At 40.7% G+C, this 23,212-nt stretch overlaps 1 protein-coding gene across 1 annotated transcript in view; it reads right to left on the bottom strand.

Annotated features, from left to right (window-relative positions):
- Positions 1 to 11,319: 11,319 nt before the first annotated feature.
- The window catches only part of als2b (alsin Rho guanine nucleotide exchange factor ALS2 b), a 68,899-nt gene continuing 57,006 nt past the window's right edge, over positions 11,320 to 23,212 (bottom strand). Inside the window, 8 exon segments of the mRNA XM_080422677.1 lie at positions 11,320 to 11,692; positions 12,252 to 12,348; positions 12,812 to 12,961; positions 13,898 to 13,959; positions 15,047 to 15,104; positions 16,689 to 16,865; positions 17,266 to 17,376; positions 19,062 to 19,219. Of these exon segments, the coding sequence (XP_080278803.1) occupies positions 11,654 to 11,692; positions 12,252 to 12,348; positions 12,812 to 12,961; positions 13,898 to 13,959; positions 15,047 to 15,104; positions 16,689 to 16,865; positions 17,266 to 17,376; positions 19,062 to 19,219 (852 nt within the window). The 3' untranslated portion in view covers positions 11,320 to 11,653.

Genomic DNA, 23,212 nt, shown 5'->3' with positions numbered 1-23,212 from the left:
GAAGCCGGTGTGTTGTTTGTTTGGTAACGTGCAACATGTGGGCCAGTGTTGCCAAGTATCGGGACAGAAACAAGCGAACCGACTTCCAAAAACAAGCCAAAAACAAGCCAAAGTTTGTCCAAAAGTTAGGGTAAATAAGCAGCTTTGGCAACACTATACTAGGTGTCACTGACGGCCGGGATTTCTGACTAATAACATTATAGTTGATGCACACTTTTTAAACATTTTTGGCTTGCTTAAGTGACTTGAAAGTGACTTGAAAAGAGAGGGCTCAAGTCAAGTCAAGTCTCAAGTCTTTAGTGTTCAAGTCAAGTCAAGTCTCAAGTCTTTGGCATTCAAGTCCCAAGCAAGTCCAAGTCTATTTTTGATTTGGTCAAGCAAGTCTAAAGTCATCAAAATCGGGACTTCAAGTCAAGTCGAGTCTCGAGTCTCGAGTCCAAGTCCCCACCTCTGGAGTTCACCCAAAAAATTACTTATTTTCTATCAATTGCACACCCTATGAAGCCTTGAATCCATGGATTCTTTTTTGTTTTTGTCGCATTCCTAAGCTAATAATTTGATTCCCGTCTCCTACCGGCTAATGTATCCGGTAGGAGACACAAAGTAGATTATTTGTGTCTCCTACCGGAAATACACACGGTCATCAAATTATTGTCTTAGGAATGCCACAAAAACAAAAAAAAAATCCATGAAATGAAGGCTTCATGGGGTGTGTAATTGATAGAAAATAAGTCATTTTTTGGGTGAACTCCTCCTTTAAGGATTGATTGATTGATTGATTGTACTTTATTTAGTAAGACATGAGAACAGATCAGTACATGGAAGTACAAATTCACAATACAAGGTCTACTAAACTGGAAAACTCATTAAGCACTGAGGTTGTTTAAGATGAGATCCCCATGCACACAAATCATGATGACATAAGAGACAGACAGATAGGATAGGTCATATGGTAAAATACATACACTTGGTCTTGGGTTGCAGGTACGGGTATGTTACACTTGCATTTGTTTGTTCATGTGCTTTTAAGAGCAGGCTTTGGTGTTCCTAGAAAGGCTTTGCAAAACAAACGTTTGCCCGAATAAGGTCCAGTGCTTCTTTCTCTAAAAAACATGACTATTGCCCCCATTCAAAACAATGGATCGATATTTATGGCTCATTATACCGAGAAAGATTTGTGAGCTTAGTAGGACACAAACGCCATGACAGGCACGCGCGGCCACAACTGCGAGGTCAAAGGTTAATGACCTGCTTTAAAACCAGCCATAGTGCTCATATTGTGGCGTGACCCGTTTTAAAACCCATAAAGACCTGGAACGCATCTGTGTCACTTTAGACTTCTTTCCTATTCAAAAATAGCAGATATACAAGCTCATAGCGCGGCACCGAGTGCCGCGCTATGAGCTTGTAGATCTGCTATTTTTGAAAAAACTGTTAGGATTTAGAATATTTTTAAGAATTGCCTCAGGTCTTAATGGGTTAAATCAACCCAGCACTAAGGCAGTATATACATATTTACCCTCCCGAACACAGTGGTACTGTAACAACAGCAATACATTGATCAATATACAAAAAAGTCCTCATAAGAGCAAAAAGTTATCATCAATTCTCAGTTGTCAAACAACAGGATGATCGTTCATTCAAGGGGTGCGTTCGGAAATACAGCACTGAGCGCACTGGCCAATACAAACTAATAGGCGAGTGCGCTCCGGTGTGCAATATCCGAACGCACCCAAGGTATGGAGGCAAAGCCGGCTTCTGTGAGCCGCTTTCCATTGACGTGCAATAATAACATGTCTGTGACGGGGTCTTCCTTACCTGTTTGCCAAAACCCGCTGCAACGTCCGGAGCCTTGATGATGCAAATCCCGCCGGCGTAGCATCAATATGGATGCAATATCAATATTGGGAAATGATTCCCCCCCCCCCGCCCGCGCAGTTTTCGCCGCCGTGGCCGAGAGAGAGAGAGACGGAGTGAGAGAGAGAGAGAGAGAGAGGGAGATGTGTGTAATCTCTCTCTATCCCACTTAATCCCGGGGCAAGAGCCGCCTGCCTGCCTCTCGCCCTGCAGTGCAGTGGTGTAAAGTAACTAAGTACATGTACTCAAGTACTGTACTTTAAGTACTTTTTTTCTTTTCTTTACTGGAGTATTTCCAATTTTCAATAGTTCTACTTCTACTCCACTACATCTCAGAGGCGAATATTGTACTTTTACTCCACGACAATTATTTGAACACTTTAGTTACTAGTTACTTTGCAGATATAAATTATTATATCATAAAACACACATTAACCACTTCAGCCCTATTTTATACATAGGCTGTTTGAAAATAGCGACGTGTTGTGAGCTTGTAGATCTGCTATTTTCAAACATTTTAGTACTTTTACCTTTGATACTTTAAGTATATTTTCATGCCAATACCTTTGTACTTTTACTCAAGTAACATTTTACAACACAGGCCTTTTACTTGTAACAGAGTATTTCTACATGGTGGTATTGCTACTTTTACTTATAAGTAAAAAATATCTGAGTACTTCTTCCACCACTGAGGAGCGGTTGCCTGTCCCACCCACTCCTCCCCCCCCCCCCCCACCACCGCCCCGGGCCGAGCTAACTGTGTGTGTGTGTGTGTGTGTGTGTGTGTGTGTGTGTGTGTGTGTGTGTGTGTGTGTGTGTGTGCGTCGGGAGGCTCAAATCTCCTTAAGGCCGTTCAGCTTTTAACACACGCTGCGTGGAGGAAGGGAAAGGGAGGAGGGGAAAGGGAGGAAGAGGCAGAGGGATGGTGTGGGGTGGAATGAGAGAGAGAGAGATCTAACACTAAACAGAACACTACTATGGAAGGCTCTCTGGGTGTGGGATCCACAGGTCCTTTATAACCCATTCAATCCGGAAACGCATCTGTGTGTCATTTTAAGATTTCTTTGGCTATTCAAAAATAGCAGACATTTCTATATCTGCTATTTTTTGAATTGTAGATCAATGTTTTTGAAAAATCTTGAACACGTTGTGCAAACCTTTGAATACATATATTTTTTAAAGGGAATATTTATAACTCAAATCTTTGCTTCTAGGGGGTCCCTGGAACAATATTTTGAGATGTGGGGGTCCGCGGCCAAATACATATAATTTTGGGGGTCCTTCACATGAAAAAGTTTGAGAACCACTGATATTATAGCACCATACGTTTCTTTCGGAAAACTGATCAACAAGCTCATAGTGCGGAGTGTAATTGTCTCGCGTAATTTTCAAATGCTTCCGTCATACATGGTTGTCTGGCTGCGTGAGACTACTCTGGCAGACCTGACTGCAAGAAGGACAAATTATGGCAACAACCGCAAAACAAACAGACCTTTTCACATTTGCCAACATAAACATTCTAAATGGGTCCACCATTTCTATTTCCTGTTGCAGGTTTGGGGACTACCAGGACCTGACCTGGCAGGAAATAAACTTGGGCCCAAACTGTTTCCTATAAACATAGCAAAACATGCCAAAGAACGGTTATTTTTGGAATTCCGACATATTTTCCAGATTGTCAACCACTTTAGCCCTGGCGTCCCTACATTGGCCATGTCTTTAAAGGCAGACTAGGTAACTTTGAGCCTTAATTTAAAAAAAATAATAATATAATAATGTATTTATTTAGCATTTTTTCCCTCTATCAGCCACACTATAATTATGCTGGTGTGTTTTCCTGCAGAAAGACACATCCCTCTGGCTGTATTTTGGTTTTGTTCCACTGTTCAAGTTGACATTCAATTGTTTATATTGACATTCATCCCTTTTGCAGGGACTGAAAAGTCTATGGGGGGGAGAGGGGGGCTCGTCAAGTGTCAAACTCGTTAGTGCTCTCTCTAATCGATAAACGCATCAAAGACGGCAATCACTTTGATACCTGTCAGAGAGGGGAGGGGGGAGTGTGTGTCTGCACACTAGAGATGCGCGGATGGGTTTTTTTGTCACCCAAATCCGCGTTAACAAGTTCATTATCCATCCGCCATCCACCCGCGGTACTTATATCATCCTATTTATAGATCCGCACCAACCGCACCAAATAATTGTTATTTTCCTGACGTTAGTTTTCTTATAAACAGTGTTACTCACCACTGTCGCGATGCAGTGACTGTATACAATCCACAACCATGGTAACAACATGCGCACGTCTTCATTAAGTTACTTTCGCTTTCAACCACTTTGTTGCCATGTCAGCTTTTTATAAGCTTTTTATAAGCGACTTTTAATATAATAAACTTTATTTATATAGCACCTTTCATGACATAAATGCAGCTCAAAGTGCTTTACAGAAAAAGAAAGAAAAAGTGAAAACAAAACACAGAGCAAAAACAATGCTCTGTGTTGCGACTTTTGGGCTTGTTTGGCACTTGTTTTGGGCTTGTTTTCATAGACCTGGCTACTTATTTCTCTCGCAACCTGGCAACACTGGCTGCCTGGAAAGCAACATGTCGTGAGCGGCTATTTTGTGCCTGGTGTAAAATGACGTAATATTAAAATACTACAAACGCACACACGGTGAAATTTAGTGCTTTTTAAAAGCTATTATAGGCCTATAGATTGATATCATTAATTTAATTCCCGCATTATTTCACCCGCGGTTTATCCAATATGAATTAATAATTATATTTGATTGACCCAAATCCACCCAAACTGCGGTTAACTGCGGCAACCGCGGCTAAAACCGCGATCCGCGCATCTCTACTGCACACACAGATCTGAAAAGCTACCTAGTCTGCCTTTAATAGATGAGGATGAGAAGTTCCTGCAAAATAGCAGATCTATGAGCTCACAATATGCATCACAATATGACACGTTATGAGCTTGCAGATCGTCTATTTAACCCATTAAAACCGGGGGAAGCATCTGTGTCATTTTAGATTTTAGCGTTGGCCATTCCAAAAAATAGCAGATCTACGAGCTGGACCGAACAGGACGAGATGTCAGCCGCAGAACATTTTTTATTATCCAACAAATGTCTTTATTGCCCTTTGTTATTATTTTACAGGTACAATACCTTTGTCCACATGTAAAAGACACACAAAGTCAGCCAGCTGAAACAAAATGTCATCAAGAAAACACACAACATTCCTTTGACATGACGTGAATACTCGAGGTCGCCTGGTGGCGTGGCCGTACGCGTGCCGTAGTTGTGTCAGAAACGTATATATATATATATATATATATATATATATTTTTTTTTTTTTACAGTCAATGGTCATAAACAGGTGCTGAGGTAAGTTCAATCTTCACGAGAAGCGTACATGATTACTAAAGCGTAATTTGTGCTCCGTCGCGCGACAGTGTCTCACGTGCGGAAATTGACGATATAAGGTCACAACACGTCGCGGATGAGATGCATTGTGAGGTCATAGATCGTATAATTTACGCACGCGATCCCACCGTGCGACAAAGCATAAATCGGCCTTGACACCACTCAGCATACAATATCTCAGCTTATAACGACCACATAACTATTAATACACATGGATTTAATCCATTTTAAATAGCACTTCATGTTACCGTAGATTTTCCCCCAGTAATCCAATCGACAGGCAGACAATTTTGTTCCACACTGCGCTACCGTTGCATTCACACCCGCGATAGAATAGAAATAATACAAATGCCATAGAAAATACCTCCTAAACGAGATCACGCACATTGCCAGATTATGAATAATACTGACTATATAGTTCGAGGGAAGGATTATTCGGTTGACAACAACCGGTGTGTAGGTATAGGTAAATTATTGGCAGCCTTCGGTATTGTGGTGCCTGCTCGGGGAAATCCACTTATGAGCTTCCATGTGAGCCCCCAGCAGCATCCCGAAGACGTCATAAGCTTGTATGATTTAATGTTGCCGTCTAGTTCTCATTTAAACCAGCCATAGTGCTCATATTATGACCCGTTTTAAATCAACCCAGCATTAAGGCAGTGCTGTAGGCCTATATAACCCTGCCGAACACAGAGGCAACAAGTTCAACGGCTCACCTCTTCTTAAAGGGCAAGACCACTTTAGTAGAGGTTTGGGTTGTGTAGTTACCTTGCCATGATGTCACTCCAAAGGTTGACAAGAAATAGAAAAAAAATGCTCCATTGATTAGAAATTGATGATTCAAAATATGTTGTCGTGTTGTCTCTTAGCACATAAACGAACGCAAGCGAAGCTGATTCAGACAATATAGAACATCACAGAACCCAGTACTGTTAGTTTGTACAACGTAAGTCAATGAGGAGCATTTTTTGAATTATCAATTTCTAATCAATGGAGCAACATTTTTTTCTTGTCCACCTTTGGAGTTACATCATGGCAAACTACACAACCCAAACCTCTACCAAAGTGGTCTTGCCCTTTAAGGTGCATAGTACACTTTTAGAGGCAACATTTTATCGGTTCGGGATGGGTTGCCGAACCTCTGAATGACGTCATATTGTAGTCTGGCACTAAACGTGTAGTATGCATCGGCCTTTAGGGGGAATGATTGCCCTTGACAAAATAAAAATAGAAAAACAACACAAAAAGAATATCGATACATGACTATCGATATTTCTAATATCTAAGGTGACATAAACGTGATGATTGTAGAAGTGTTTTGTTTTTTTCTTTTTTTTTTATTATTCACAGTTAACAAAAGTTGCCACCTAATATTACAAGATGATTTATGAATAAAATAAAATAACTGGATCCGTTGTGTTTTAGAGATGTAGTTTGATACTTGAAGCTATTTCTCTCTCTTTTTTTCCCCCTCCTTTCTAAAATGTATATACTGTATGCATTTTCTTTTAATTAGCTCCTTTGTGACAAAGACTGTATTGCTAAACTGTATCACTGTCTGTCACTGGCTGTCATTGGACATACATCTATAGGCACGTATGGTCACGCACGGCTGGAACCAAAATACTTCTAGGGCAAAGAATGCAGTGCTGTCACAGAGTTACCACAATACTAAAGCACAATATGAGAGAGCAGCACAATTTTAAATTGTGTTCTTCATTAAAATAATGTATTTAATAATTTGTTTTGACTGCACAAAAGAATAACTCTCGTCTACAATGTAATTAATCCATAATGTTTCTTGTGGAAACAGCATTGCAAAGCACGAAAAGTTTGAATCAAGGCCCTTTCAGATTTGATAGATTTTCAGCAATTTTTTTTTTGTTTTTACCAAAGTTGTTTGATGTAATATTCAACACAGAGATCTTTCATTGGGGAGCCTTGCATGTCAATTAAGCTGCTGACAACCTCGTGTCAATATACCAATACAGTATTGTGAAAGAAATATGCATTAATCTGATCCATTACTCCTGCTCTTACACTACAGATCATCATAATATCGAAGAAAAAGGCTTAGTCATTGACCGCATCTCCCCCGTAAGCCTTGATTTATGCTTCCGTCGCATGAAGGCGTCCTCCGTCGGAAATGGCAGATCTACAAGGCCACAAACGCTGTTGCGTCGCGGTGCACCGTGAGCTTGTAGGTCTGCTATTTATGGCGCGCACACACCGGGGCACGCAACTAAGTATACATCAGGCTTTTAAGCCCTGTTAAATCATGTACTATAAGCCACGTCTGTGTGTGTGGGCCGCATGTAATGCAGCGCTATCATAAACATGGTGACATCATCAAACAGTTTGTTAAGAGTACACACATACTGTACAGTCTGTACATACAGTATACTGTATATCGTTGCTGTCGGGGCAGAAACATCATATCTCCATATTTTAAAGGAGAAATCCACCCGACGTTTTTTTTCTTACCTTTTCTATGATATTATGATATCCTAGGACCCGGGTTGCCAGGTCTGCTTATTATAATTTCCCCGCAAGATTTTATTTGAACATAGCCTACATAGCCTACAAGCTCACAACGCGTCGCATCGCGACGCGTTGTGAGCTTGTAGATCTGCTATTTTCAAATAGCTGATGTATATGTTAAAGTGCTCATGTGGCTTCTTTTGGGCTGGTTTTCCTAGACTTGCTTGTTTCTCTCACAGAATCTGGCAACGCTGCCTAGGGACGAGTGGTAACAAAATGCATAACTCCATCCCGAGTCGACCAGAGCTAAACACCCCAAGCCTATGGGCTTGCGCTACATCGCGTATTTTAATAGCTTTTGTTGTTGTTGTTGTGAGATCTAACGTTCTCATGGACAGAAAACACTTTATGTTGGAACGCGCCTCTCTCCGGAAGTCCCGCCAAAGACGAGATTTCACCCCGTGACGTCGTCCACGTCACTTTGTAAATACTACGGCGGCCCATCTGGGACAAAAAACATTGTGGAGGGTTTTATGTCCATCAGAATAATAATAATAATAATAAGTATGCATTTTCTTCTACTGTACCACTCATCCACTCATATCATATCATATAAAAGGTAAGGAAAACGTCGGCCGGAATTCTCCTTTAACTTAGTGTTTTTTTTTGTAAATTAACCGCCAACTTGATCATAACTACAGCGTCACACGAAAGCGTCAAAAGTAGCAGATCCACAAGCAACAGTTTTGGACATATGAGGTTTTCCCCCCCGACAGAGACGATGTGTACTGTACGCATGTATACATTGGACTTCGAGGAGGTGGGTTTCACATTCAACGCTTTTTTTTTTTTACCAGGGTTGGACGGAAAGAGGCAGACGGAGATCTGTCCGTGAGAATAAAAATAAATGTCCTTCAGAATTGTCACCAACCGCCCTATTTTCGTCAGTGCCTCCTTACCCATTATCCCTAAACTTATTTTTTTTTACTATTTTTAACCCATTAAGACCTGGAACGCATCTGTGTCACTTATTGATTTGAGCTTAAAAAATGCATTATTTTACACTTTGGCTATTCAAAAATAGCAGATATACAAGCTCATAGCTGTAGATCTGCTATTTTTGAAAAATTGTGAAAATGTGTGCAAATCTTTGAATATATATTATTTTAAAGCGAACATTTTTAACTCACATCTTTGCTTCTGGGGGGCTTCTTGGAACAAAACATTTTGAGATGGGGGTCCGCGGCCAAATACATATACATTTTGGGGGTCCTTGACATGAAAAAGTTTGAGAACCGCTGATATAGAAACATACGTTTTTTTTTTTCAGAAAACTGTTGGGATTTAGAAGACATTTTGTAGAATTGGCTTCAGGTCTTAACCCTTTAAGACCTGAAGCCGATTCTACATGTCTCCTAAATCCCAACAATTTTCTGAAAAACGTATGTTTCTATATCAGTGGTGCTCAATCTTTTTCATGTCAAGGACCCTCAAAATTATATGTATTTGGCCGCGGACCCCCATCAAAAATATTTTATTCCAGAGACCCCCAGAAGCAAAGATTTTAGTTAAAAATGTTCGCTTTAAAAATATATATATTCAAAGATTTGCACACATTTTCACGATTTTTCAAAAATAGCAGATATACAAGCTCATAGCGCGGCACTCTGTGCCGCGCTATGAGCTTGTATATCTGCTATTTTTGAATAGCCTAAAGTGTAAAATAATGCTTTTTAGCTCAAATCTAAAAATGACACAGTTCCAGGTCTTAATGGGTTAATAGCCGATCTACAAGCTCACAACGTGTCGATGTAGATCGGCCAGTTGAACTATTTGAAAAGGGCAAAGACGTTTAGGGATAATGGGGTAAGGCACCTGCGAAAAATAGGGCCCTAACCGCTATATACCATTTGCGCATGTTCATGAGCAAATTGATGCGTCATGCATGTTTGAGACTTTCTTTCTTTCTTGAACCTGTATACACAGTAGGAACACGGAAACTGTCCCTGTATAAAAAAAGGAACGCAAAACACATCCACGTATTCGTCGTAAAGTGTTTGTTAATGTCAGTGTTTTTACAGTTCTTTGCTGTGGCAGAAGACCGTCTTCGACAGGAGAACGCGACCTCCTTCCTTTGCTTCCTTGTGCACAGATTCCTTAATACTGAAAACTTGAATTTGGCATTCAGATCGTCATGAAAGAAACACTGAACCTCACCCTCACAGTTTGTTTTAGCATCTCGTAGTATTTTTTTTTTCCTTTTGCCAGCCATTTCGCTTGGAATACTCGGACTTCACAATGAAGGTTCCCGATTGAAATGATGGCATAACATCCATTCTTCTTAGCTGTATCAAGAGCTGTTCACGATTCCGCCACTTTAACACTGTTTTTAACCGTCGTCCCAGCGCGTCACGGACCTCCTTGCCTGTTCCTCAGTATTCTCACGCTGACATCGACGTGATGGTACGGCTGAAGCATGATTTTATACGTGGTAGCTGTGCGCGCCCGCACAACTAAGTATAACTCATGCTTAAAGGGACAGTTCACCCAAAAGATGACTCATTTTCAATCAATTACACACCCCATGAAGCCTTGAATTCATGGAGTTTTTTTTGTTGTTGTTTTTGTCGCATTCCTAAGCCAATAATTTCATGACCGGCGGGAAAGATGCTAACGTCTCCGGTAGGAGACTCAAAAATTGTCACTTTGTGTCTCCTAGCCAAATTATTGGCTTGGGAATGTGACGAAAACGAAAAAGATCTCCATGAATTCAAGTCTCCATGGGGTGTGTAATCGATAGAAAAAAAAGTCATATTGGGGGGTGAACTGACCCTTTTAGTGTACTTTTTTTTTTTCACAGTACAAAGACGTGCCACACGGAGGTTGTTGGTGGTGAGCATCAACAAACACTGAGGTCTTAGTGCCGTGACATCCACCCCAAAAACTGTTCTTTTTGCATGTTCATTAAAAAATCTAATCTGCATGAAACATGGACGTGTCACTGGCAGTGTGGAACGGAAGGTGTAGCGTACGTGCAGTGGTGGAAAGTCACTAAGTACTGTGTACTCAAGTACTGTACTTAAGTACAATTTTGAGGTATTTGCACTTTACTTGAGTATTTACAATTGTGCCAGTACTTTTACTTCTACTCCACCACTGTAACAGCTCAGAGGCAAATATTGTACTTTTACTCGACTACAATTATTTGAAAACTATAGTTACTAGTCACTTTGTAGATTTTGATTATTATTACAAAACGTACATTACAGCCCTATATACACTTCTGCCATTTGAAAATAGCCGATCTACAAGCTCACAATGCGTCGCGATGCGACGCATTGTGAGCTTGTAGATCTGCTATTTTCAAAAAGATTTTTTATACATCTTGAAAACTCGAAACTCAGTACTTTTTCACCACTGCGTACATACAGCTCAGTAAATTGAAACGGTGGCGATTCTCTAAAAAAAAATGATGCCGGTAAGGGTCAGCCACCAGGCAATGAGCAGAGTCCTGCAGCCTTTATATAAATATACTGTGTGTGTGTGTGTGTGTGTGTGTGTGTGTGTGTGTGTGTGTGTGTGTGTGTGTCAGTCGTGAGGTGGGGAGGGGGGGGGGGTGGGGGTGTCTATGTAACAGCGGCAGATGGAGCTGCGAGGCAACCTGTTAGTGTGATCCTCCCTCCCCCTCCTCCTCCTCTTCCTCCTCCTGCTCTTCTATTGGCCGCACCGTGCGTCCGTCATCCAACCAAAGCTCTCCGATCTCCCTAGCCCCGCCATTGGCTGGCTCTGTGGCCTGCGCTAGCGGGTGGGGTGGGGAGGGGGGGGTGGGGGTGGCGGGTGAAGGCGGGATCACTGAGGAGCACGGCCCCACCACCAGTACTTCCTTTAAGTGATCTTCTCATGTTGGATCTGGTAGTAGCACGCCTGGGGGGGAGAGGTCATGCGTGACATAAACACGCACGCGCACGCGCACGCACACGCACACACACACACACACACACACACACACACACACACACACACACACACACACACACACACACACACACACACACACAGTACACAGTTAAGACCAGACCAGTGTCACAGATATACAGGGGTCAAGAAACCCGCAAGTTTCAAAGTGGATGGGGCAAAACATTAATTCCCTTCACATCTCATATTATGTAAAATATTATATCAAATATACAGTATATATATATATGTTTGGCATATGGGATATCATTTTTTATCACAACAAATATATGATTTAAAATAAAAAATGCTTGATATTCATAATTATACGGCCCTTCCAAATTCGACATATTATTCCTAGATTTTGAACATTAGAGGCTAAATTTAGCACCCTAAATGTCTGAGAGTAATTGACTGTTGGGTCAGTGTGTGTGTGTGTGTGTGTGTGTGTGTGTGTGTGTGTGTGTGTGTGTGTGTGTGTGTGTGTGTGTGTGTGTGTGTGTGTGTGTGTGTGAGAACACAGTGTTACCTTGAGTGTGGTGAACATGATGCCGTGTTCTCCATGTTGAACACATGGATCCATTAGGTCCTCAATCAGGCTGACCTCTGACCCCAAGTTCCTGATCCTGGAGAGGAGAGGAGAGGAGAGGAGAGGAGAGGAGAGGAGAGGAGAGGAGAGGAGAGGAGAGGAGAGGAGAGGAGAGGAGAGGAGAGGAGAGGACGGGGGAGGGATATTGGTTTATATAGGAACAGAAATAAATATATGTAGATCTAAATACAATAAGAAATAATTGCGTGTCTGCTGTGATGAGAATGTCAGTGTACAATCTACATACTGTATATACAAAATCAAAACACACTTGTGTGGACTTACAAGAAAATTATCATCATAAATGTACATATAAACAACTCACCCACAAAATCTAAATTCAATGACAAATGACAAAGGAATAGGCTGAAGCACAATGCTTATTCTTTACCTATCCTTTAAGATCCATAAAAAAAAACTTGATATCTGCTGCAAGATGTGCGTGTGTGTGTGCATGTATGCATGTGTGTGTGCGTGCGTGTGCGTGCGCGCGTGCTGACCGTGCACGGAGCACCACGTAGAGGAAGACGGGGAAGAGGTCGTCCATGGACCACAGGAAGTCCCCCCTCTGCAGCTTAAGCACTTCCTGGGTGATCTCCTCAAAGGTCTGCTGGATCACCTGCAGCTTGTCCGACGGCGTGAACGTGGTACTGCAATCAATCAATCAATCAATCAATCAATCAATCAATCAAAGAAGTGACTTCTTTCTGATCTGAGCAAGGCTGGTGCCGAAAAGCGTTAGCCAACAAAGAATGAATAACTGAGCTTCCCTCTTATTTTGGAGTGCAACGGGTTAGTTAACACATTGGGTGCCAGAGGTTTATTAAAATATTATACGTTGAGTGCCTGCATTTCTTCCATCCACTTGCGTTATACGTTTCGTGCTGCAGAAGCCCCGACGCGGAAGTGCATGTAAACAAAGCGTGCGTGCGAGACGGCGGAGGGTCCCGACTAACGCCTGGAACAATAATATTTCCAACGCGATCCTCCATTGCAGCGTGATCGCCGATCGGAAACGGCTCGTTTCCACCACATTAAAAAGAAATGGAGATATTAAGCTTTTAGTCAAGGAGATAACATTGAAAACGCCGACCGGAAGGATTTTTGACATGGAGCCTCATCCAGCCTCTTCTTCTCAGAAACTCCTTGTGTGATGTCAAAGTTTCGTTTTAGCGCCCCACGTGGGCCACTCGTATAAAAATAGAATTGGGTCAAAAACGGTCCGGACCGTTTTCGGCACTTCTCGTTTGGACCCTCAAAAACGGTCCGGACCGTTTTTGGCATTCAATGTGTTAAAACATTCTTAACCCGTTGATCGACTTGTAGATCGACTATTTTTGGCACACAGCCAAGTATAAATCAGACATTACGACGCCATCAATGCCTGCCAAAATAAAAGTTTGTTGACTAAATCCAACTGTGGATTTAGTTGACTAATTTAGTTGACTAGAGTCAACTAAAACTAGACTACATTTTCAGATGCTTAAAATATGACAAAAACGAAATGGAATGTTATTCAAAAGACTATGACTAAAACTAAATCCAAATTTGTTGTAAAAATTAACACTGGCATCATGAAGACCTACCTGATCTGCTGTAGGGTCTCCACTGCTGAGGCGAAGCAGGCGTCTTTAGTGCTGGAGAGGACCTAGGACGGACAGACAGACAGACAGACAGACAGACAGACAGACAGACAGTTACTCCATTAACTCATTTACTGCCAATAACGCATATATGCGTTCTATTGAATCCATCACTTGCCTGCCAATAACGCATAAATGCGTTCTATTGAAACGCATTTTTGCGTTCTATTGAAACGCATTTTTTTTTTACTTTTTTTTTACTTTTTTTTAAAAAATTTGACTCAAAGACCAAGGAGATATGATTTTTAGAAGATCTAGACTCCTATCCACTTCCTTGTTAACTTAAAACTTAAAAATTCTGTATCTCGGCTCCTGAGTACTTTTTGTTTTTCAATTAAAAATCTCTGGCAGCCAACAGCTAAAAATCTGAAATAACTCTGGTGAGTTAAGACCTGAGGCCGATTCTACAAAATGTCTTCTAAATTTTTTGAAAAAAAACCTATGTTGCTACATCAGTGGTTCTCAAAGTTTTTCAAGTCAAGGACCCCCAAAATGATATGGATTTGGCCGCGGACCCCCATCTCAAAATATGTTGTTCCAGGGACCCCCCAGAAGCTAAGATTTGAGTTACAAATCTTCGCTTTAAAAATATATATTCAAAAGATGTGCACAAATTTCCAAGATTAAAAAATATAAATAGCAGATTTACAAGTTCATAGCGCGGCATATGAGCTTGTAGATCTGCTACATTTGAATAGCCAAATAAATCTAAAATTACACAGATGTGTTCTCGTCTTAATGGGTTAAGATTCATGAAACCGAAAAAAAAATTGCAGATCTACAAGCTCGCGATGCGTTGTGAGCTTGTTGATCTGCTATTTTCGGGTGCGTGACTCCCTGGTAAGATGAAGTATATGAATTGGGTATTAGCCAAACATAACACACCATGCAGAGGCTAATAACCGCGGGGCTGCCTCTGCCTAGAGAGAGGATAATCCCGCTTATGCTGTAGCATGGCCACTTACCAGCGATTAAAATATTGTGTAAGCAGTGCTTATTTCATGTTTTGTAGCAACATGAAACTTTGTGTTGGCACTACCTACCTTCACATTGGAATAAATAAACATTGGAGAAAAAAAAACATGTTTATACCTGTTGCTTCTCTCCCAACACAGCCATGGAGACAGGGATAGACACGGGCCAAAACTTCCTGAAAGAAATACAAAGATAAATGCGCACACGCACACGCACACGCACACACACACACACACTTTAACAATGTATTTATGTCTACATCAGTGGTTTAAAGTAACTAAGTACATTTACTCAAGTACTGTACTTAAGTACAATTTTGAGGTAGTTTAGTGAGCTCTATTTAGGCCTGTCACAAATATTACACAATCGTCTAATCGCAATTATTTTGAGATCATCGCAATTATTCTTGCATAATCGTCATAATCGTTTCCATGTTGGAAAAATGTTCACATTTTCAAATATTAAAAAAAAAACTTGTGACACATTGAAAGCTAGTAGATCAGCTAAGTATAACATTATTAAATGTCAATAATTTCTATTTATATATTTAAGTTATTTGTAATTTTTGGCCAAACACACAACCCATTGATACCTGGAACGCTTCTGTGTCACTTTAGATGCCTTTGGCCATTCAAAAATAGCAGATATACAAGCTCATAGCGCGGCACCGAGTGCCGCGCTACGAGCTTGTCGATCTGCTATTTTTGAAAAAATCGTGAATTTTTTTTTTTTATATTTTTTTTCAAAAAACTGTTAGGATTTAGATTTTTTTTAAAGAATCGCCTCAGGTCTTAAAGGGTTAAATCGCTAATCGCAATTATTTGCGTGACAATTAATCGTCAACTTAAATGTGTAATCGTGACAGCCCTAGCTAGGCTCCAAACAAGACAGAACATAAGTCTATGGCATGTGGGGATTAAATTCATGTAAAGCAGTGGTTCTCAAACCTTTTCAGGCCGTGACCGCCCAAAACAATGATATTTGAACTGGAGACCCCCCACCCTGACCAGCACTTGGAGTTGTAGGAGTTGAGGCATTATATTTAGTTTGACTCGGCAGATAAAACATTGTGAAAATAGCCGATCTGCAAGCTCACAGCTTGCAGATCGGCTATTTTCACAATGTTTGCCTCTTTCTTATATCATTTACAATTTGGCCAATGTTTCAGCAGTTTTTATAGTAGGCTATAGTTTGTTGATCACTTTTGATGCAGTGATAGACTTTTTATTTTCTTTCTTTCCTTTTTTGAGGTATTGAAAAAAGGTTCTTAACTCACTGAGTGCCAGAATTATTTCTGTCTATTTCTGGCCAGTACGATATATATATATATATATATATATATATATATATATATATATATATATATATATATAATTATTTTTTCAAAGTAAAAAAAAAGTGCTTAGGAAGCGAGATACAGCCTTTTTCAGTTATAAGTTAAACAAGGAGTGGATGGAGCTGCAAATCTTCAGATAATGATATCTTGGGTTCTAAAATATATATATATATATATATATATATATATATATATATATATATATATATTAGTTCTTTTCTATTTTTTTCAAAAACACGTGAAACACGTTAATGGCACGTTGCACCATAGCGGTGAAACACGTTAATGGCAATCAAAGAGTTAAATTGTCACTTGCACTGTCATCTGGGGACCCCTCCCAAATCATTTAGGGACCCCCCCCCTCCCCGGGGGGTCCCAGCCCACAGGTTGAGAACCACTGTTGTAAAGGACGACGTCACGTACTCGTGAACTCCCAGGAAGGCGAGCAGGGCCAGGTCAGACTGCTTGTTGAGGCGCAGGACGCAGTCCCAGTACATGTCGTCCTCCTTCTCCTTGTCCAGGGCGTACAGGGTGAAGAGGGGAGGGTAGAGACGAGGGAGGAGCACGGGGAGGAGCAGGGCGGAGCTGCTCACCACGCGCCTGGAGCGGGAGGGGGGGGGGGGGGGGGGGGGGTGACAAGACAAGACAAGACAACATAATCAGTGGTGGGAAAAAAGTACTCAAATGTTTTACTTACGTCAAAAGTATCAATACTGCAATGTAGTACTCTGTTACAAGTGAAAGTCCGGAATTCAAAATGTATTTGAGTAAAAAAGTACAAAAGTATTGGTATAAAAATGTACTTGAAGTACCAAAAGGTAAAAGTACTAAAATTAAAAATAGCAGATCTACAAGCTCACAACGCGTGTGAGCTTGTAGTAAAAAATACCTCAAAATTGTACTTAAGTACAGTACTTGAGTAAATGTACTGTACTTAGTTACTTTACACCACTGATTACTTCAAGTCACGTGATTCTGACGGTCTGTGCCAGATGCATACCCAGGTTTAGGAGACTCCAGTGGAGCGTTGGTTGAGCCCGCCTCGCTCTCCTCCTCTGCGGAGGGCTCTGGAATCAGACCGCCCTCTTCTGGTAGGTCAGGGAACAGAAACCTATAGAGCACACATCAAATGCAATTCAAAGCTATGTTTCTTCTTTCTTTTTTTATGAGCCGATATCTTTATACTTTTTATATATATTACGACACATAATATTATCTATAATTGTATCTATCCAGCCATCATCAACGTAACGATATCATTGTATTATAAGAATATGGGTTTGAGTACCACAGTCCTAGATTAATGGGGTTTGAACCCGTGTTGTGGGCAGTGGTGCAAGATGTACTCAGATATTTTACTTTAAGTAAAAGTAGCAATACTACTATATAAAAAATACTCTGTTACAAGTAAAAAGCCTGTGTTCAAAATATTACTTGAGTAAAAGTACAAAAGTATTGGCATCAACATATACTTAAAGTACCAAAACATATTTTGAGATGTGGCCTAATACATATAATTTTATTTTGGGGCTCCTTAACATGAAAAAGTTTGAGAACCACTGATACAGTATTATAGTAATGTAAGTTTAAAAAAAAAAAACGGTTAGGATTTAGAAGACATTTGTCAAATCCCCAGAAGCAAAGATTTGAGTTAAAAATGTTCGCTTAAAAAATGTATATATAGAGCACCGAAGTCTGACGTAATTTACACATCCTAGGTTTGTCTACTGGTTCGCGGTTTTCCACCCCCATTCTGAATCCCATAGACGTATTTAACATCGCGTCAAATAAGAACTTTGTTCCAAAAATAAACAAATGACCCTGGCGGTTTTACTCTTATGGCAGCCTGATCTCCAGAGATATACGTATGTATGCACGGATCGAGTGCACTTCATTCCGTGGATAGTCGCCTAGAAACCCCGAAATTGCGTGCATATGTACGGCGAGTCCCACGATGGGCGTAACCAGTCGCAACCCGGAAAAACCCGGAAGCAGAGCAGTCCCCACAACAAAATTAACGATTCTGTGCCTATCGGTACATAACTCAAACGGCGCTGAGTAGGCACAGGCGAACGTCACACCGTTCAGGACGGCAACTCGGTCGCCTTAGCTCCCTCGGTGGTCCTTCACGGGGTGACAGTTCGCCTGTGACTGCGCGCCTCCGAAATGGTTTTGTCACAAAGGGAGCGCCGTACATATGCACGCAATTTCGGGGTTTCGAGGCGACTATCCACGGAATGAAGTGCACTCGATCCGTGCAAACATACGTAGTTCTCTGGCGATCGGGTTGCTTATGGATATGAAGCATCAACTGACGGTGAGAAAACGATAATGTTACTTCCGCCGAATTAGTAAAATTTTCGCCAGGAACAGACTGTATCAAATATAAGTGACTGACTATCATAAACGATACAGAGCCTCCTCCCTGACAATATCGCAGAGACAGTTTGTTTATTTTTGGACCACAATTCTTATATGAGACGATTCTATGATGACCCAATGTTATTCTCCATAGAGAAATTACTTTACGAACCTGGGGATGAACGAGTGACGTCAGGACTTCTGCACTCTATATTCAAAGATTTGCGCGGCACCGAGTGCCGCGCTACGAGCTTGTAGATCTGCTATTTTTGAAAAATCGTGAAAATTATTTTTTTACATTTTTTTTCCGAAAAACTGTTAGGATTTAGAAAATGTTTAGAAGCGGCCTCAGGTCTTAATGGGTTAAAATGACACACGGATTGCGTTCCCGGTCTAAACGGGCTAAAAGACAAAAAAATAATCTTCTTCTCAAACCTGACTATGTGGAAGATGCGGCCGAGGTAGGACTTGATCTCGTTGACGGCCTGCTGCAGGAGGCGGCGGTTGGCGCCCACGCCCACGTAGGTCATCCTGTACACCGCCACCAGGTTCTCCACCAGCCTGCCCAGAGGGTGGAGGGGGGTGTCACACGCCTGGGGGGGGGGGGGGGGGGGGGAGAGGGGGGACGTATACACCGTCATGTAAAGACATCATAAGAAAACAACAAGGAAATACATGAGTAAGGTACAGAGTAGAAGCAACGTTGGCGCCCACGCCCACGTAGGTCATCCTGTACACCGCCACCAGGTTCTCCACCAGCCTGCCCAGAGGGTGGAGGGGGGTGTCACACGCCTGGGGGGGGGGGGGGGGGGGGGAGAGGGGGGACGTATACACCGTCATGTAAAGACATCATAAGAAAACAACAAGGAAATACATGAGTAAGGTACAGAGTAGAAGCAACAACAACACCATTCAATCCGGGAAACGTGTCATTTTAGATTTTTTTTTGGCTATTCAAAAATAGCAGATCTACAAGCTTATAGCGCTTGTAGATCTGCTAATTTTTTTAAGATTTTGTGCAAATGTTTGAATATATAGTTTTCTAAAGCGAACATTTGTAAAATATTTTTTTTCCAGGGACCCCCCCAGAAGCAAAGATTTGAGTTACAAATGTTCGCTTTAAAAAAATGTATATTCAAAGATTTGCACAAATGTTCATGATTTTTCAAAAAGATTGTAGATCTACAAGCTCGTAGCGTGGCACTCGGTGCCGCGCTGTGAGCTTGTAGATCAGCTATTTTTGAATAGCCAAAGAAATCTTAAAATGACAGTGAATGCGTCCCCGGATTGAATGGGTTGAAACGCGTCGCCAGGTATCGCACGGCGAAGATAGCCGATCTACAAGTTCACAACGTTTGTAGATCAGTTATTTTGGTCACGTGACACGGTCGTACGACGGAGCATATAGCCTACTGGAATTCATTCCACTGCGCAAGCATTGATAGCTCAGCTGTGTTGATGAGACGGTGCCTCAGAGCGCCGCTACAGGGACTATTTAATGTCTCAGTCAAATAAACTCTTCTCTTTACAGGGAAACGGATAATAGCGAAGATTTTTTATTATGAATTGCCCCACAATATGAATACATTTGGATGTGTTTTGTTGGTAACTGTTGTATAATCGCAATATTACACGAGAGGGTGTGCTTTACCTTACATTATTGGCACTTCAGTGATGCTCGGGGAACTCGGCTTCGCCTCGTTCCTGACCGCATCACTGGCGTGCCAATAATGACGGTAAAGCACACCCTCTCGTGTAATATTGCTTAAACGTGACGCGTTTCGGCGCCAAGCCTTCTGCAGCGTGTGAATCATTCACCCTGAAGAAGGTTTGACTAGCCTAAACGTGTCCGTGTTTGCCTTTTCATTAATTAAAAAAGTACCAGAAGGACTTCGGAGCGCTGGCATTTCTTTGTCTTAACCCATTAAGACGCGTTCCAGGTCTGTGTATTTTTACATTTGAGCTATAAAGCATTATTTTACACTTTGGCTATTAAAAAATAGCAGATATACAAGCAACGAGCTTGTAGATCTGCTATTTTTGAAAAAAACGAGAAAATGTGCGCAAATCTTTGAATATGTGTATTTTTAAAGCGAACACTCAAATCTTTGCTTCTGGGGGGTCCCTGGAACAAAATATTTTGAGAGGGGGGTCCACGACCAAATACATATACATTTTGGGGTCCTTGACATGAAAGAGTTTGAAAACCACTGACATAGAAACACAAGTTTTTTCAAAAAACTGCAAAACTGCAAAAGGCATTTTGTAGAATCTGAACCTCAGGCCTTAAAGTTGTACAATGCAGATTCACAAATAATGATTTTTAGCAACCTCTGCTGGTCACTACCGTCACTGCATACAATTTCCGTAGTCCTCGATTACCCAGAATTCCATTTGTTTTCACCGGAAGCCGGAAGCGTTTCAAAAAGTGTTCTTTTAATTGTTTTATACTATCTGCGGATCGTTTCTCTTAGCCAGTGGAGCATTAGTTTCCATGAGCTGTGCTTTCTTTTTCTGTTCTTTTTCGATCTTCCAATCCTACATTCTCTTAAAATCAGCGTGAGGTTCCTTTTTGTTATTAGCGCGGTAGTTCCTGGCCAAACAGGAAACCGTTGCGGTAGTTCCTGGCCAAACAGGAAACCAGTGCATTTCCGCCTCTGTTTTCCGGCCAGATGACGTCATTTTCCCGGGAAAGTCCCCCCCGACACCGTTCAATAGAAAATATATAAATAAAAGGCTTCCGGGGGTGAAATTCATGGAGTGGGTGTTGTGAAACTTTTGCCACTCACAAAAGATATACAATTTAACTTTAGTTTTTGTTTTAACGTTACCTAGTATTACTTTAATGGGTTCAAAAAGTACCGTCCATTGTATTTTCTGTATTTTTGTCATAAGGACCCTCTCTAAAATGAGAGGACACATCTCAAGGGGTTATCCTTCTAATAAAGGTACTAATACCAGAAGGACTTCGGAGCTCTGGCATTTCTTTGTCTTAAACACACGAGTACAGAGTCAGACCACAGGGAAGCAGCTATGATAAATGACCAACGCACATGGAAATGATTATCGGAGCAACAGTTAAATCAAACTTATCTGTTTAATCGAATATAACTGATTTTAATTAAATAATCCATTTCCCAAAACAGTTATTAGCTATTATCTCTATTTTTGCATGACACAAAGTATAAAATAGGGCTTAAGTGGTTACTCTGACTAATCGATTTAGATTATTATAAAATAAAATAAATGCGTTCACATTGATTGGTTGATATACAGTAACATTTTTAAAGATGATCCAAACCGCGAAAAACTACTTTTCTCAATGATTTGATTAACCCATTCAGACCTGGAACGCATCCGTGTCATTTTAGATTTTAACCACCGTTATTTCATATTTTGGCTATTCAAAAATAGCAGATACACGCTTGTAGATCTGCTATTTTTGAAAAATCGTGAAAATGTGTGCAAATCTTTGAAATCAACATTTTTTACTCTTTGCTTCTGGGGGGTCCCTGGAACAACATATTTTGAGAGGGGGGGGGGTCCGCGGGGCCAAATACATATGATGTTTGGGTGGTCCTTGACATGAAAAGGTTTGAGCGACACTGATATTTAGAAACATACGTTTTTCATAAACCTGTTAGGATTTATAAGATTTATTTTAGAATCGGAATGGGTTAATCAAAATAGTCAGAATCAGTCGACAGAATGATCACTTAGAGGGTGCTTGTGATGCTTTGAATTCTTATTAAATTATATAGTTATCATTAAGTACAATTTTTTTTTATTTTTTATTTATTTTTTACTTTACTGGAGTATTTCCAATTTTCAATACTTTTACTTCTACTCCATTACATCTCAGAGGCAAATATTGTACTTTTACTCCACTGCAATTATTTGAAATCTTTAGCTACTGTACTAGTTACTTTAGATTTTCATTGGTAAACATTCATTAACCGTTTAAGCTATATATTTCGGCTATTTGAAAATAGCAGATCTACAAGCTCACGACGCGGAGTGATCTTACAATGAGCTTGTAGATCTGCTATTTTTGATTACACAAAGACATCTAGAATGACACAGATGCGTTCCCGGTCTTAATGGATTAAATAAAGGTTATCTGAGGGAGAAACACAAGAAAGACTGTTCCTTAACCCTTTAAGACTTGGAACGTATCTGTGTCACTTTTTGATTTGAGCTAAAAAGCATTATTTTATACTTTGGCTATTCAAAAATAGCAGATGTACAAGCTCGTAGCACGGCACCGAGTGCCGCGCTACGAGCTTGTAGATCTGCTATTTTTGAAAAATTATGAAAATATGTGCAAATCTTTGAATAGATGTTTTTCAAAGCGAACATTTTTAACTCAAATCTTTGCTTCTCGGGGTCCATGGAACAACATATTTTGAGATGGGGGTCCGCGGCCAAATGCATATAATTTTGGGGGTCCTTGACATGAAAAAGTTTGAGAACCACTGATATAGAAACCTGTATGAATGAATGAACCATTGTAAAGCGCTTTGAGCACTTGGAAAAGCGCTATAAAAAATGCAATTCATTATTATTATTATTATAAGTTTTTCAGA

The sequence above is a fragment of the Gymnoscopelus braueri genome (genome assembly GCF_963280865.1).
Source record: "Gymnoscopelus braueri genome assembly, chromosome: 24".
NCBI classification, from domain to species: Eukaryota; Metazoa; Chordata; class Actinopteri; order Myctophiformes; family Myctophidae; genus Gymnoscopelus; species Gymnoscopelus braueri.
Note: the sequence above shows the minus strand (reverse complement) of the source record. Positions and strands in the feature narration are given on the sequence as shown.